The following is a 16,724-nucleotide window of genomic DNA, read 5'->3' as shown; positions in this document are numbered from 1 at the left end:
CATGGCAAGTGAAGACATGTCCTAAGATGATGTCCAAGGGTTCAAAATATTAGGAAAGAAAGTGGAGAGACTGACCAGCTTGACTTAGATGTTAGTGTGTGACAGGGATGCCGCTGATCACCTCTTCTTTTCTGCATTATGATAAATTGTGATGCAAAAAGCAATATCAAAGGAAGACACAGGCCTTAAAAGGAATAGAGGAAAACTTCAAGATCTTGACTTTGCAAGGAACATGTTTGTGTTGGACCCATATGATGATCCTATGAAAAAAGTCCTCTACTGCTATCTAGGGACATTCAGTCTAATTTAATCAACTAATTGACTAGCCGATTAGTCGAGAAGCAGGGGAGCCGCAGCAGGGTTAGCTCCCAACTCCTGACCCTGGAGGCTCCTAACAACACATTTTCCTAACACAAAAAGCTGAAGCACAGCACAGGGGACCCGATGCGAGCTGAGACAGCTGATTCCTGGCTCCTCCCCTCTGCTGTGCCCAGCCTTTTAAATGTATTAAAGCGCTCAATACATTTAAAAGGCTGGTGCGCAGCGGGGGTGGGAGGGAGCTGGTGCGAGCCGGGAACCAACTGTCCTGGCTCTCTGCTTTTTAAATGTATTAAGAGCCAACAGGCTCTTAATACATTTAAAAAGCAGAGGCGCAGTGTCTGGGACTGGGTGCAAGCTGGGAATCAGTTGATTGACAGATTGCACCCAGTCCCTGCTACCCTCTCCCCCCCTCCCCTGGAGACAGTGCTGGGGGGAAACAGCTAAAAAGGCATCAAGGGACGGGGGGAAGTGACTAGCAGAGGGACTAGTAGACTATCCGATAAGTTTATGCTTCCTGGATAGTCGACTAGTCACATCCTTTCCGCTGTCACACCTGAGACTGTCCAAGCAGAATGAAGAAACATCCAAAAGAAAACAGCAATCACGATTATTGAAAGAGAAGTCAGAAATGAAAGTGCACATGTGATAGATAGTGAAGAATATTAGAACATTGGAACATAACAGCGTCCATACTGGGTCAGAGCAGTGGGCCAAGAAGCCCAGTATCCTGTTTTCCAGCAATGGCTGGTATCATTGAGAGGGAATGAACAGGGCAATTATGGAGTGACCCATCATCCCCTGTCATCTAGGTCCAGCTTCATGGACCCTGAGAGCATGGGCTTGCATCCCTGATCATCTTGGCTAATAGCCTTTGATGGACCTACCTTCTTTGAACTTGTCTCATTCTTTTTTTTTTAACCTAGTTATACTTTTGGCCTTCACAATATCCCCAGCAGTGAGTTCCATATTGTGCATTGTTTCAAGTACTTCCTATGTTTATTTTAAACCCACTGCCTTATTAATTGAATTGAGTGATATCTGGTTCTTGTGTTGTGGGGAGTCTTCCCTTTCTCCACACTACTCATGATTTTATAGGTCTCTATCATATCCCTCGAGTCATCTCCTTTCTAAGATGAACCATTCCAATCTTTTACATAGTTTTGAAACTGTTTATTACCCCTACTAATTTTTGTTGCCACTATCCAAATTCTAACTTTTTTAAGCGTATGCAGTATTCCAGGAGTGTACGTACCAGGGAGTCTCATACAGGCATTATAATATTTACTGTCTCATCTATCCCTTTCCTAATGGTTACCACATTGTGTTAGCTTTTTGACTGCTGCTGCACATTGAACAGATGTTTCCAAAGGACTATCCATAATGACTCCAAGATCTCTTTGATGATTGCTATTTTAGAGCCCATCATTTTGAATGTATAGTTGGGATTAGGGTTTCCAGTGTGCATTACTTTGTATTTTTCAATCTTGAATGTTATCAGCCATTTTGTTGCCAAGTCACCCAGTTTGGTAAAATCCCTTTGTAATGCTTCACAGTCTGTAAAATATGAAACTCTGGAATTGTGTCAGTAAATAGAATGTGTGGTTGGCTTATGCATGTTAAGGAACAATATACAGTAAAACTCCAGTGGTCCGGCATCCAGTGGTCCGGCACCATCTGGAACCCGGAAGTGCTCTGGGCAGCCAGACAATTGGAGCTACTTTGCCCCCGACTTCCCCAAGTCAGCCACTGCTGAAACTGACCAGTGGCTGACTCCGGGAAACCTGGGGCAGAGCAGCTGGGGTGCTGTCGGGTTGGTCCCATAGCATACCTGAGATTTTGATTTTTTCTAAAATGTGCTGCGACCGTAGGCTTCAGTAATGTGGATGCAACATTTAATGTTTTGCTGAGCGCTCAATGATCCTGATACTACAGGTTGGACCTCCCTGGTCCTGCACCCTCGGAACCTAAGCAGTTCCGAACAAGGCAGTTTGCTGGACCAGCGGAAGTGGCATTGGCAGGGCTCTAATCTGGTCTGCTGTCCCCACTCTGGTTGGTGTGGTTCCCTGCCCCCAGCAGCTGGCCTGCTCCGCCTGGTTGGGCTCCACGCCCTGAGCCAGCAGGGCTCCCTCCTTCAGTTGCCGGCCCTGCTCTGGCTGCCAGTCTGCTTGCTGGACTCCTTGCCCCCAGGCCACTGCCACCAGACTAGCTGAGCTCCCAGTTACTGATAACCTCTGTGGCTGGATCTTTCTGGTCCAGCAACATCTGTGGTCCTACCCAGACCATGGATGTTGCCAGAGCAGAATCCCAAATTAGAGAAGTTCAACCTGTAAGTTGACCTCAAACATCATAAGCAGAAACTGTAAGGGTATGTCTACACTACAAAGTTAATTCAAACTAACAGTCGTTAGTTCGAATTAACTTTCATAGGCGCTACACATACAAACCGCTAGTTTGAATTTAAATCGAACTAGCGGAGCACTTAATTCGAACTAGGTAAACCTCATTGTATGAGGACTAACGCCTAGTTCGAATTAAGTAGTTTGAATTAAGGGCTGTGTAGCTACCTAATTCGAACTAGTGGGACACTAGCCCTCCCCAGCTTGCCCTGGTGGCCACTCTGGGCACCACTAGGGAAACTCGTCTGTCCCCCTCCCGGCCCCGGAGCCCTTAAAGGGGCACGGTCTGGTTACGGTGCCCGTGCCAGGTGCAAGCCTGCCAGGACCCAGCCAGTAGACCCTGCACCTGGCATGGCACGAGCCAGCCAGCTGCTGCCACACAGCCCTCCGCCTCTTCCCGGGACCAGGCTGGCGGCTCCCAGGAGCCTGGTCAGGGCAGCAAGAGGCAGGCGCCCACCTGGTCTAGTGCGGACATCATGGACCTCATCGAGGTTTGGGGGGAAGCCTCCAATGTCCACGACCTCCTCACTAGGCACAGGAAAGTGGCCGTCTAGGACAGGATAGCTGCCAGCCTGGCCACCCAGGATCAGGTTTGCATGAAAATCAAGGTGGTCGAGTGAGACCCCGACCCTGAGCTTAGAACATAAAAACATAAGAATGGCCGTACTGGGTCAGACCAAAGGTCCATCTAGCCCAGTAGCCTGTCTGCCGACAGCGGCCAACACTAGGTACCCTGGAGGGGTTGGACCGAAGACAATGACCAAGCCATTTGTCTCGTGCCATCCATCTTCAGCCTTCCACAAACAGAGGCCAGGGACACCATTTCTACCCCCTGGCTAATAGCACTTCATGGACCCAACCTCCATGAATTTATCTAACTTCTCTTTAAACTCTGTTCTAGTTCTAGCCTTCACAGCCTCCTGCGGCAAGGAGTTCCACAGGTAGACTATTTGCTTTGTGAAGAAGAACTTTCTTTTATTAGTTTGAAGCCTGCCACCCATTCATTTCATTTGCTGTCCTCTAGTCCTTCTATTATGGGAACTAATGAAGAACTTTTCTTTATGCACCCCCTCCACACCACTCATGATTTTATAGACCTCTATCATATCCCCCCTCAGTCTCCTTTTTTCTAAGCTGAAAAGTCCCAGTCTCTTTAGCCTCTCTTCATATGGGACCTGTTCCAAACCCCTGATCATTTTAGTTGCCCTTTTCTGAACCTTTTCCAGGGTCAAAATATCTTTTCTGGGGTGAGGAGATCACATCTGTACACAGTACTGAAGATATGGCGTACCATAGTTTGATACTTCCCCTACTCCTCCTTCCCCTGGCTTCCCCCTTCCAGCTCCCTCCTCCAAGGTTTCCCCCTCTCCTCTCCCACCCTCTCTCTTCCCCTCTCCCACCTCCTTTTCCCAGTCTCCCCGAGTTTTGTTCAATAAAAAGAGTTTCTATTTTTGAACACACGTGTCCTTTATTTTGTACATCAGGAAGGGGGGCTAGGGAGGGGTAAGTGAAAGGACCCTTTGCTGGACCCTAGGCACTGGTGGGGAAGTGAGGAGCTCAGTCTCGGGGGAAGGCGCAGGGCTAGAGGTAGCCAGCCCTCAGTGTCGCCTGGGTCTCCAGCAGCAGTTTAAAGGGGACTGGGACCATAGTAGCAGTTTCCCAGAACCCCAGCCCCTTTTAAATCAGTGGATCCTGGGACATCTGCTCCCTTTGTCTCCCCCATCATTGCCTCTGGTACTGAATAAGGAAATACGAGTGAGTGGCTTTTACTGTGTTAATGAGCTCATAAAGTATTGTGAATTGCTCTATGACACTTTCATACAACTGAAGATGCACTCACTAACTGGGAAGATAAAGTCCCTGAGCAGAGATCCTACAGAAGTTCCAATGTTCCATTTGAGTTCCACTGAAAACCTTATTACAGGATTTTAGAGATGTGCAGGGCATTTGGAACAGAGTTGAATTTTAGTCTGTTATACATAAAGGATTGACTCAATGTCCTATCCTACGGTTGTTCCATAGGCAAAACTCCTATTAGTAAGAATTCCATGCCTGGCAGGATACTTTAATGTGGTGAAAGTGAAGATGAACACAGACTTTGAGAACAGAATTGTCCTATTACAAAAATATTGCAGTAAAAAAATACCATCTGTTGTACGTTCACGACCTCATAGAATTCTGTTCTCATTAAACAACAGAAATATGCTCAGTTTTGCTTTTAGTACTGAACCTATCATTTGTCAAATATATTGTAAATTGTTAAGATGTTGAATAAAAACAGTTTAAAGCAATCTATTTTCATCTGTGTTACATGGAGAAGAAACACCCAGGCCTTTTTTTTATTTCAGCCAAAAGGAAATGGCTCTTTGGGTTTACAGTCTTTTTGGGGACAAATAACTTATTTGCCAGTGGTCATTAGCTCAGCTGACAACATATCTAAATTTTGACTGGCAAGGGATATTAGTAGCTTGTCAAAAAGGCTAAATATGCAGATGTCATTTGAAGAATAAGGTTTCCTGAACCTGGTAATTATAAAGTTAAAATGTGCTGGGGCATGGGGAGTAGGAAATGTTAATATTATTTTGCATTGTTTGATTTCATTCTTTTATTTATTTATTTTTTTCTCATTTATAATGCTTACGTACTCAGGAAGTTGAGGTAGGTTTTTTACTTTTAAATTGTAAATAGCAACAGAATGAAAGTCTAGAATTTGTAACAATACAATGTATATTTTATTCTAAACTGCCAATCTTGGTTGTTAATGTGTTTGAGTTCCCAGGTTACTTCTCTCCCTCCCATCCAATTATACATCCAGTAGATTTAATTTATGAAATGCATATGAATGGTATAGTTATTGCTTTCTTTATTCATTAATTACAAGGTAAGCCTGATTGTCAGTCATTACCTGTGTTTTCCTGCAGAGTTATTCATATAGAGTAAATGACATATTATTTTTAGATCATGACTCCTGTCAGAAGTGATGTGAGATATAGTTAGGAAATGCTGTGGTAAAAAACAACAACATTGTGACTTATTTGTAATTGTTTCATCCAGTTTGTAATAGGCTTGTATTATCCTTATTTTTAAATAGTTGTTTAATGTAATTGTAGTAAAGAATTATCATTGGGTTAACTGGGTAACCCAGAATATTATGGGATGGAACCATGTTCTACCCATCGTTTACTTCCAGGTTAGTCAGTGAGAGTTCCTGTCCCCCGACTTCTCGCTCTGTTGTAATGTAGTTAAATAAAGCAGGGAAGTTTTTGGCTTGTGACTAGACTTACTGTTGTTGCAGTGAGCAGTCTCTTGACAAGATGATCGGTCTCTTGACGAAAAGAATAAATTAATAATCCCTGAAGAAACAGGAAGCTGACAGCTTATCTATCTTCTGAGCCAAGAAAATTTGGAAATTGATGAAAAGGAGACAGGAAAAAATTCCACTAAACTTTCCATGGAAATACGCCTATTTTCGTATCCGTTATTCTGCCAGCTACAGGCCGAATTTTGCCTTGACCAGCACAAAAAGGGGAAGCAGATATATTCACTGTTGCACACATGCTGGCAGGCAGGATACATTTCCATGTGGAAGTCTAAGGGTATGCAGGGCCAGCTCGAGCCATTCCTGCGCCCTGGGCAGCGTGGCTCCGCCCCCAGGTGCACAGCAAATGCACTGACCCACCACCTGGCGCGCTGCGCACCTTACAGCTGCAATTGGGCATGTGGCGCCCCTTACAGCTGCCATAAGGTGCCCCCCATAGGTTGGTGCCCCGGGCAAATGCCCGGCTAGCCCCCCGCTTAATCCGGCCCTGAGGGTATGTGCATTTGGGAAAGTGGAGCCAGAAGTAGAGACAGGAACAGAAGGAAGGTAATGGAAAAGGAGGGCCCTTTGTTTCAGGGGCAGTCCCTGGCAGTATTATGGATATCCCACCGGTTTGTCTCCAGCAATCCTAGGGGAATAGATGTAGGCGTGAGAGCTGGGATCCCTTAAGAGTGAAATGGACACATCCTCCATCTCTGGTCCCACTTCATGTTGAGAGTACGTCTACATTTGAGTTGGAAGGTGTGGTGGCAAGCTTGCTTAGGCATGCCTGCGCTAGCTCTGCACGAACTAGTGTCTAAAAATAGCCATGTAGACCTTGCAATACTGGTAGCTACATGCTGCAAGAACAGTTCCACTCGACCACCTAGGTATCATAGTATACTAGGACTGGAAGGGACCTCGAGAGGTTACCGAGTCCATTCCCCTGCCCTCATGGCAGGACCCAGTACTGTCTAGATCATCCCTGATAGACATCCATCCAAACTACTCTTAAATATCTCTAGAGATGGAGATTCCACAACCTCTCTAGGCAATCCATTCCAGTGTTCAACCACCCTGACAGTTAGGAACTTTTTCCTAATGTCCAACCTAAACCTCCCTTGCTGCAGTTTAAGCCCATTGCTTCTTGTTCTATCCTCAGAGGCCAGGAAGAACAATTTTTCTCCCTCCTCCTTGTGACACTCTTTCAGATACCTGAAAACTGCTATCATGTCTCCTCTGAGTCTTCTCCTTTCCATACTAAACAAGCCCAATGCTTTCAGCCTTCCTTCATAGGTCATGTTCTCTAGACCTTTCATCATTCTTGTTGCTCTTCTCTGGACCTTCTCCAATTTCTCCACATCTTTCTTGAAATGTGGTGCCTGAAACTGGACACAGTACTCCAACTGAGGCCTAATCAGCGCAGAGTAGAGCAGAAGAATGACTTCTCGTGTCTTGCTCACCACACAGACTGTATTCAGGCTGCTCGCCCAAGCCACCCTCTATGCTTCCAGGGGTGCACAATGCTATTTTTAGGGGCGAGCTGAAGTAAACTTATTGCAGGTACATCTATTCAAGCTCAGAATTACACCTCCCAGCTCAAATGTGGACATAATGTCAAAGCAGAAGAGTCTCCTGCACTGGGACAGCGAACTCTGTTGTTGATACTGTCCAGAGTTCTTGCCTGCCTGTTAAGGCTCATCCAGAATATTCTGTTGACATATTTTCTTTTGGGTGCATTTTTAACTAAAGAGAATTTTTCATTTTTTGTTGTTGCTGAAGAACCAAATCTTGGAAAATGGAAGATGTGGGGGTTTTGTCAAAATCCAAAATATTTTGGCTACAAAATGAAATGTTTTGATTTGGCTATGTTGCAGACCGGGGAATGCAACATATAAAGGAGAAACCCAAAATACAGTTCCCATCAGGTACCATAGCCGTATTTACTCAATTGAACTATTTCATGTTGTGTTGAATGTGGAACTTCTGTGTGAAAACTGTCAACATTTTTTTTTCATTTTCATCTAAATTTTCCTCTTTAAAGTGTACTAGAGCTTGGGCTTTTTAAAAAGACGATAGGTTATTCATTAAGATTGCTGCAGGCAGCAAATTGTGCTATTCTGGCAATACATTTAAAAGCAAACCCAATAAAGAGTTCAAAGATATGTGTCTAAAGATTCAAGTGCAACCCACTGGTGAATAGTGATAGAGATGCAGCCGTGTTAGTCTGGTCTAGATGAAACAAAAGACAGGACTCTGCAGCACGAAAGCTCATCACCTAATAAACCATCTTGTTAGTCTTTAAAGTGCTGCATAGACCTGTCTTTTGTTTCACCCACTGGTGAGTGTTTCTTGGAACTTACTCTGTGGCTGAGCTGCAATTCTCTTACAGTTCCAGCTACGTACGGTTGCCATCTGTCCAGGTTTTCTAAGGATTTTTTTTTTGAAGGAGCTATCTTACGAAATCTGTACACACACTGCTGACTGTCCAGTTTTACAGACTCAGGATCATCCCAGATATCCTGCTTGTTGTTTTGTTCTTTTGTACCTCAGGGATGGCAATCTTAGTACAGAGTCTAGCTTTTTAACGCAAGCCATAGAGAATTGCATTTTCTGGAGATCACCTGTTAATCCCCCAGTGTTGACGAAGATGGTGGTCACATTAGCCCTATATTACATTCAGCGACAGAGAGCATGTTTAGACCTAAATATAATCAAACTCTGTAATACACTGTTAAACCTACAGCAAGCTTAAGTTCTGTGGTTTACACAGCTGCATAGAATCAAGGGCAGGGCTTGATCAGGCTTTTCTAGCCCTGTGGAAAAGTATAGATCTCATTAAAGACTCCACTGGTATTGTACAGTGGTGCGGAAATTGATCCTCAAACTGCAATCCTGGTTAAAAAAGCTGCATAACTGTCTATTTCTGTGCAGCAGGTCTCATTTTGGTTCATTATTTTGCATTTAGAAGTAATTTTTTAACCAATCTTATTGCCGGTTGCATTTTTATTTTATCACTGTCCGTGGCAGACTGTGATACAATTTGCCACAGAGAACGATCACCTACATTTCTGCACAGTTTGATGCCTCTTTATGCAAGAGCAGGAATGCCCCCTTCCCCCGACCCAGAAAAAGGTTCCCCACCATTGTACAAGAGACATTAAATAGCCTTATACCAGTGTAATGGAGTTTGTTGTAAGAGCAGCAATTAGGCAGCAGCTTAAAAGAGCCATTTACTGTGAGAAATATTAAGTGTCTGGTAGTTGTAAAAATATGGCTTCAAAATTCATTTATCAATTAGTTTAAGGTGATTTTCTACCATCTGCAAAAAATCAACACCAAGGCCATGCGTCACTTAAACCATAATCTCAGGTATGAATTAAATGTAACATGAACTTTTTTCTGGGCCTTCTGCATGGAAATTAATTGGAATCATGAATCACCCTTAATATTACTGATCGAGCTCCTTGCTCAGTGAGTGCCATTGGGTTGAAACCGTAGTGGTAAGTTTTTCTTTTGTCCAACTGTTTTGTAGCGCTTTGCTTCACAGTTGAGCAGTTGTCTCTCTGAAGCTTTACTCTTGTAAATCATTAGGGCTTTTATTAAAAACAAAACAAAACAAAAATACCAAAAACAACTCAAAGATTTTGTTCTCTTTTGCAGAGTTTTTTCTTATTTTTTGTTGGGCATTTTCCTGATATTTTGACATGAACATTCTAAAATAAATACAAATATTTCATCTTTCTATTTTACTTTTTTTTAAAAAAATGAGAGACAAATAGTACTGGAAGATGGACTACACACAGATTTAACAAAATCTGTATTTTGCACCTTGTTGAGCACAAGTTGTGTTTTCAGTAAAATGTTTATGTATCACTGAAGTTAAGCTAAAGCCCTTCTCAAGTGCCTGCACATTTTGTACTTCGGGTTTATCCTCCACTCCTGATTACAGAACTGCCTCCATATGCCCGCAGAATAAGAAATCTTTCTTGGGCTATGAATTATTAAACAGTTTTTGTGACTTTAAAAACAAGCAGCAAAATGAACACTTAGAAAACCGTAAGTAGGAAAAAGAGAATATTCTGCTACCAGAAGAAAGGACTCTGTTTAAAAAAAATCTCATTAATCAAAAGTGATTAATGCTTGGTAAATCTAGCAGCACAGCAGAATCAATTACAAAACATTGTTTGAAAATAAGATTTTCAACATAACAAAGCTAAGGAATTCAAAGGCAAGGCTGAATCTCCATTCTTGGTGCCAAATCCTGTCCTTTTGAAGAAAAAGCCCAGAATGGTTTTGATGCCTATGAAATAAATTATAAATAATCATCATTGCTGAAGCTGCTACTAGGTATCATCACTCTCTATGGTCTTTGCAGGCTTTGGGCCAGAGTCTCTTAGCCCATATGTGGGTGCACAAAGGGAGTGGCATAGAAAACCCTCTTCGAGTCTCACTGATACAGTCAATGTAAGAGCCAGGCAGAGCTTATAGTCAAATAGTGATGTACTACACCATGGTAAATTGGAGCAGTTGCACAAAGATCAGTGGAATTATTCTGGATTTACACTGGCGTAGGGTAATCATGTGAACCTGATTTGGCACTTAATGTATTCTCCTAACAACATATGGTCTACATTATTGCCACCAGTTGTTCTGTGGCATTGTGAGGTGCTAGAAAATGATCTGGAGATCACAGAACTTACTTGATTTAAAATCCAGACTTGAAAAACCAATTTTGGCAGAGAGCACTGAAGTGACATGCTGTACCCTGAAAACTTTTCTGAATTTTAACTTTCTAAGGGGTGTTCAACTTAAAAAAACAATGAATAGTCTTGCAACACCTTAGTGACTAATGAAAAAAGAAGATGGTAACATGAGCTTTCGTGGGCATAACCCACTTTTTCAGATGAATGGAGTTATTAAAGGTCGCTGTATCTTATGCTGTATCATGTTAATGGGTTTAGCTAGATCATTTTTATTTCATTTTCAGGGAGCAATGAGAAGGCCAATATTGTTCGTAAAACTGTTTTTTAAAAAAGAAAAAGACTGCTTACATTTTCTCTAAATTTCCTATTTTTCCTCCCATTTAGGATGATTATTTCAGAAACTGGAACCCAAACAAACCATTTGATCAAGGTAAAAACAGTAATTTTATTGGATATGCTCTGCTAAAACATTTTCTTTTCTTTTCTTTTCTTTTCTTTTCTTTTCTTTTCTTTTCTTTTCTTTTCTTTTCTTTCTTTCTTTCTTTCTTTCTTTCTTTCTTTCTTTCTTTCTTTCTTTCTTTCTTTCTTTCTTTCTTTCTTTCTTTCTTTCTTTCTTTCTTTCTTTCTTTCTTTCTTTCTTTCTTTCTTTCTTTCTTTCTTTCTTTCTTTCTTTCTTTCTTTCTTTCTTTCTTTCTTTCTTTCTTTCTTTCTTTCTTTCTTTCTTTCTTTCTGGCTGTGCCATGACTAATCGATTCAAAATTAGGGGTTATTTAAATCTGGGGGGCAGAGATACCTGTAACTGTGGGGCAGAGGGGACAGAGTGAGAACACCCAGCTTCATCAGTTATAATCTAGAGAGGCATGTGACCCCACATGCTCCCCCACACTCATTACCTGTCTGTGGGTTTGACCTAGCCTTGTATTTTTCAACTGTACTTTTTCAGCACTCTTGTATTCCTATTTGCATTTGGGGTAATGTGTCTACTTAGACACGGTGTAACTGTTAGTCAAGATCTAATAATGCCATCTTTAAAATGAGTTACTTAACATACATTAACGGTTGTTGAAAACGGATTTGAACAGGTATTTTTGCATCTTAAATTGTTTTATTGTATAACACTTAAGTACCCATTACTTGCATTAAGTGGCTTTTTAAGGCTGAGAATGGACTGCAGAATTGGTTCTCAGGTCAAGGTGGTGTTGTATATCTGCTGTTGGCTCAGGTCCTTTCTACACTACACAGCTTTTAGCAACATGGCCGCATTGACACAGCCGAGTTGCTGAACGTCAGGAGGCGTTCCACCCCAATGAGACACGTTTGCATTATTGGCAGGCGAACGCTCTTACAGACAATGACACAGGTTTATAGACTCCTACTGGGGTCACCTGCTTCTTTTATCAGCCTTTTGGTATTTTTCCACGTCTCTCGAATGTGCCTCCCTTCAGACAAGGGGAACAAGTGTCCTCTCCCAGCTTCAACAAAGCCATTATACCGAGGTGTTTGTATTTTGAATAGATGACATGGAGTGCCATTTTCTTTGGCCTGGAAGGGACTTCACACAGCCCTGCTAACTCATGGTGGATCCACATCCAATACAGTATAATCCAATTATCCACTGTTCAGAAGTGAAACCGACAGACTCCCCAAATTGTCACAGATACCACTGACTAGAGCCACACTGGTGTAACTCTCCATGTGCATATTTCTATTCTGTAATAAGTGTGTCCATAGAAGGAGGCATGAGGCATTGGTATAATTACGACACTAAATTTCCCCATGTAGATAAGACCTATAACAGCTGAGAGAGAGAACATATATGTTGTAATAATACAAGGGAATAAACAAGGAGATCACAAGATGACTGAATTCTAGTATTCAATTGAGGAAACACACTTCTTGCATTCAGCTTAACAGGCAAAAGCAACATTAATTCAACATGCAAGCTGAAGAAAAGGAATCTCTGTTTCCTGATAAATTTTATTCACCTTTGATATTTCAATATGTAGTATCAGATACTGTGAAAACTGAGTTATGTATCAAAATATTTATGTGCACAGCCAAACCTTAGGATAGTGTCTTATCTGACCCAGGAACCTCTGTCAATTCACCATCCCTTAGTACCCTGCATTGCAGCTCTCAGCAAGGGTTATGAATGACAATGGCTATGTCTAGACTGCATCCCTCTGTCGACAGAGGGATGCAAATCAAGCACATCAAAATTGCTAATGAAGCAGGGATTTAAATATCCCGTGCTTTATTAGCATAAACACAGCTGCTGCTTTTTTTTAAAATGGAGCTTTTTCAAAAAAAAACCAAAAACGGACACTCCAGACACGGATCTGTCACAAATAAACCCTTTTTGGACAGATCCTGTATTCCTCAAAAAATGAGGTTTACAGGATCTGTCCAAAAAGGGTTTATTTTTGATAGATCCACGCCTAGACTGCAGTTTTTTCGAAAAAAACCTCAGTTTCGAAAAAAAGCGGTGGCCATGTTTATGCTAATGAAGCACGGGATATTTAAATCCCTGCTTTATTAGAAATTTCGACATGTCTAATCTACATCTCTGTCGACAGAGATGTGTAGTCTAGACAGCCAAAATCTTCGTTTGGACTTGAAAACATGACCCATCCCCCATAGGGAAGTATTAGCAACTGAATCATAGTGGTACTGCAAGGGTAAAGAAAATGTTCTGAAAGGAAGGATGTGATCAACATACCGCTGTCTTCCCTGCTGTGTATCGAAATAAGTCAGATTCAGCAAGGATGAAGGAGCCAACTAGTACAGAGCAGCACCAGGAATGTGCAGTCAGAGTCTGACAGGCCTGTGACAAAAGATATTGTGCCACCGACCCTGGTAACAATAAGCAGGTCAACAATCTCAGGGGCCCAATGTATATGAGAGCGCCTCCTGGGATAGGAAAAAAGAAACACAAGTTTTCTATGTAATATAGCCAGCGTGATTGACTAGAAGCAACTGGAAAAAGCACCTGAATGTCTTGCTAGAAGAGCATGTGGAGCAGTGATGCCCTACAGAATGTTCTCACGGATGACATGCTGACATTTTGGAGACAGAAATGCACTCTTCAGGGAGTAGGCCAGGGAGTGGAAGACATTTGTCCTGGGGATCACAGCCGAATGTCAGTGGACACACTAAACACCGTGATATTCTCAGGTGTGTTGTGCTTGACAGTTGATGTCAGTCCAGGAAAGGGCAGTGGAAACAAAGAAACTATAATAATCCATTTGTCTTCAAGGCAGTCATGAAAGTAATGCAAATTGATAATAGGCCATCACTGTGCACTTAAGAGCAGAAGGTTCCCTTTTACCTTGGTAGTGAGCCACAGTGCGGTTAGCCGGGTGACTCTTACTACAGTTAAAAGGCAGAGTTGCAGCGGGGGACCAGACATGAGCTGGGACAGCTGAGTCCTGGCTTGTGCCTGATCCTCTGCTGAGCCTCTCACTCTTCTGTCCCTCCACAAAGATGGTGCTGGGGGGAACAGCTTTTAAGCCATCTCCCCCACCAGCTCCTGATAGAGGCAGCAAAGCGGGGGAGAAGCGACTAGTTCAGTTGTGACTCTATGCTTATTGGATAGTCAACTACCCGACTAGTCACTTACATCCCTAATTTGTGTATTTCAAACTGTAGTTGCACCTGGGGAACACCCATAGACAAGATACTTTTATTCTAGATAGTTGAGTGAGGAAGGCTTGCTAATCGGGGCAATGAGCCATTAGGAAGAACAATAGGCCAGAGAAAAAGCTCATCTCCAACCTGAGGAACCTTCCTGAGAATGCTACAGACAATCTCCAGTAACAGCTTTTATGACTCTCCAAAGACATGTGATGTGACCACATGTCTTTAGACTCCATCTTCAAATGTCAGTGTTTTTCACAGACTGATCTGGGAACCAATCTCTGAAAAAGACGGTTCCCGCCAGATGCAAAAGCTATATAAGGCAGGGAGTGATGTCATCTGGTGTTCTTTGGACTCCTGAGGAACAAAGACTGAACTGGGGGAAGTGCTGGAGTGAGGCTAACAGGTTTTCTAGCCTGTAAAGGCAGTCCCCAGGTTACGTACAAGATAGGGACTGTAGGTTTGTTCTTAAGTTGAATCTGTATGTAAGTCGGAACTGGCGTCCAGATTCAGCCGCTGCTGAAACTGACCAGTGGCTGATTCCAGGAAGCCCGGGGCAGAGCAACTCTGCCTGGAGCTTCTTGTAGTCAGCGCTGGTCAGTTTCAGCAGCGGCTGACTTGGGGACGCCTGGGGCAGAGCAGCTGGGGTGCTGCTGGGTTGCTCCAGTAGCACCGCTCCTCGGCGCTACTGGACCAACCCAGCAGCACCCCAGCTGCTCTGCCCCAGGCGTCCTGATTCAGCCGCGGCTGAAACTGACCAGCAGTGGCTGAATCAGGACGCCTGAGGCAGAGCAGCTGGGGTGCTGCCGGATTGGTCCAGTAGCGCCCAGAGCGGCGCTGCGGGACCAACCGGCAGCACCCCAGCTACTGTATCACAGGCGTCTGGAGCAAAGCCGCGGAGCACGGGGGCAGCGGGACAGCCCAGATGCGCCGCGGCTGTCCCGCTGCCGGTGTCCTCAGAGGCTTTGCTCCCCATCTCCCTGGTCTGCTGGAGACCAGCAGACCAGGAAGACGCGGAGCAAACCCCGTTCGTAACTCCGCGTAACTCGGGGACTGCCTGTAAATGAAACACCTGGGAATTCCAGTCTGTAAGCAAGTGTGGCTTGCCCCATAAGAATCTGTAGCTTTCTTGTATAATTTCTTAGGGTGAGAATCTGCTACTCATAGCCAGTCTGTGTAGTAGATTAAGTTTAGTTTGAGCTTTTTGATTAATTGCTAGATAATCTGCTTTGATCTGTTTCTATCACTTTAACTATAAAAGAAAGATTATTTTGAATCAACTTATTTTTGTTTTATCTATACAAGTGTGCAGGAACCATCACTTGGGCAAAAGGCTGCTGCATCTTCCTCTCCACTTGAGAGGTGGGGGCGAATTTCATGAGCTTGCACTGTACAGTTGCCAGTCCGATGCAAGCTGGTATCATTTTAGGTGTAATACTCTAGAGAGAGTGTGTACCCAAGAAACTGGTAGCTGGGCTAGCTGTAGCCTTCCCATGTAGGGGCTGATCAAAGATCCTGCATGTAATTGCAGCTGGGCATGTCCCTACCTGTATGTATATACAGGCTGATGCCTGGAGAGGGGTTTTCCACTTGTCACAGCAATACAGTGTAAAGGGGAACCCAGACTAGTGGGTTGCGGGAGTTCAGCGTTACCCCAGTTCTAGGTGGTAATCTGCGGGGAACCCATCACAGCATGTCCTGATATCTGTTACATAGAGACACTGTTTTTCTGCCAGCTGCACCCTTTTCCAGCTTACAGTGCAATGTGAAACTTCAATTGCTGCCTGTCGAGCACCTGATAGGAAAATCAGCTCAAATGTATTTCAGCTGTGAAATCTCAGTTAAATCATTAACTTGTTCAGAAGCCAAGTTTTCCTGGCCACATTATGCAGGATTCTCTGACTAGTATTGATTCATTACTGGATATCCTATCTCTTAAACTGAAGAACTTCATGAATCAGCACGTGTGTGTCTCCCAGTACTTTTGTGTCCTAGAATTTATTCTCTCTTGCTTTCCAGATGCAATATTAGGGCCACATTTTAGTAATGCCTAATTATACACCCAATCACTACAAATACTGGTGAAATTCACCCCTCTGTAGAAGATTCAGCACAAAGGCTACGTCTACACTGGCCCCTTTTCCGGAAGGGGCATGTAAATTTCACAAGTCGTCGTAGGGAAATCCGCGGGGGATTTAAATATCCCCCGCGGCATTTAAATAAAAATGTCCGCCGCTTTTTTCCGGCTTTTAAAAAAGCCGGAAAAGAGCGTCTAGACTGGCCCCGATCCTCCGGAAAAAGTGCCCTTTTCCCTACGACGACTCGTGAAATTTACATGCCCCTTCCGGAAAAGGGGCCAGTGTAGAC

General features: G+C 43.4%; 1 protein-coding gene across 1 annotated transcript in view; it reads left to right on the top strand.

The window, feature by feature from the left end:
- The window catches only part of SPOCK1 (SPARC (osteonectin), cwcv and kazal like domains proteoglycan 1), a 635,081-nt gene that overhangs the window by 212,943 nt on the left and 405,414 nt on the right, over window positions 1-16,724 (top strand). The window contains exon 3 of the mRNA XM_075900445.2: window positions 11,106-11,151. Coding sequence (XP_075756560.1) covers window positions 11,106-11,151 — 46 coding nt within the window. The remainder of the gene's footprint in view (window positions 1-11,105; window positions 11,152-16,724) is intronic.

The sequence above is a fragment of the Pelodiscus sinensis genome, chromosome 16 (genome assembly GCF_052426305.1).
Source record: "Pelodiscus sinensis isolate ZL-2025 chromosome 16, ASM5242630v1, whole genome shotgun sequence".
Lineage (NCBI taxonomy): Eukaryota > Metazoa > Chordata > Testudines > Trionychidae > Pelodiscus > Pelodiscus sinensis.
The sequence above is the reverse complement of the archived record's forward strand: the minus strand, read 5'-3'. Positions and strand labels throughout refer to the sequence as shown.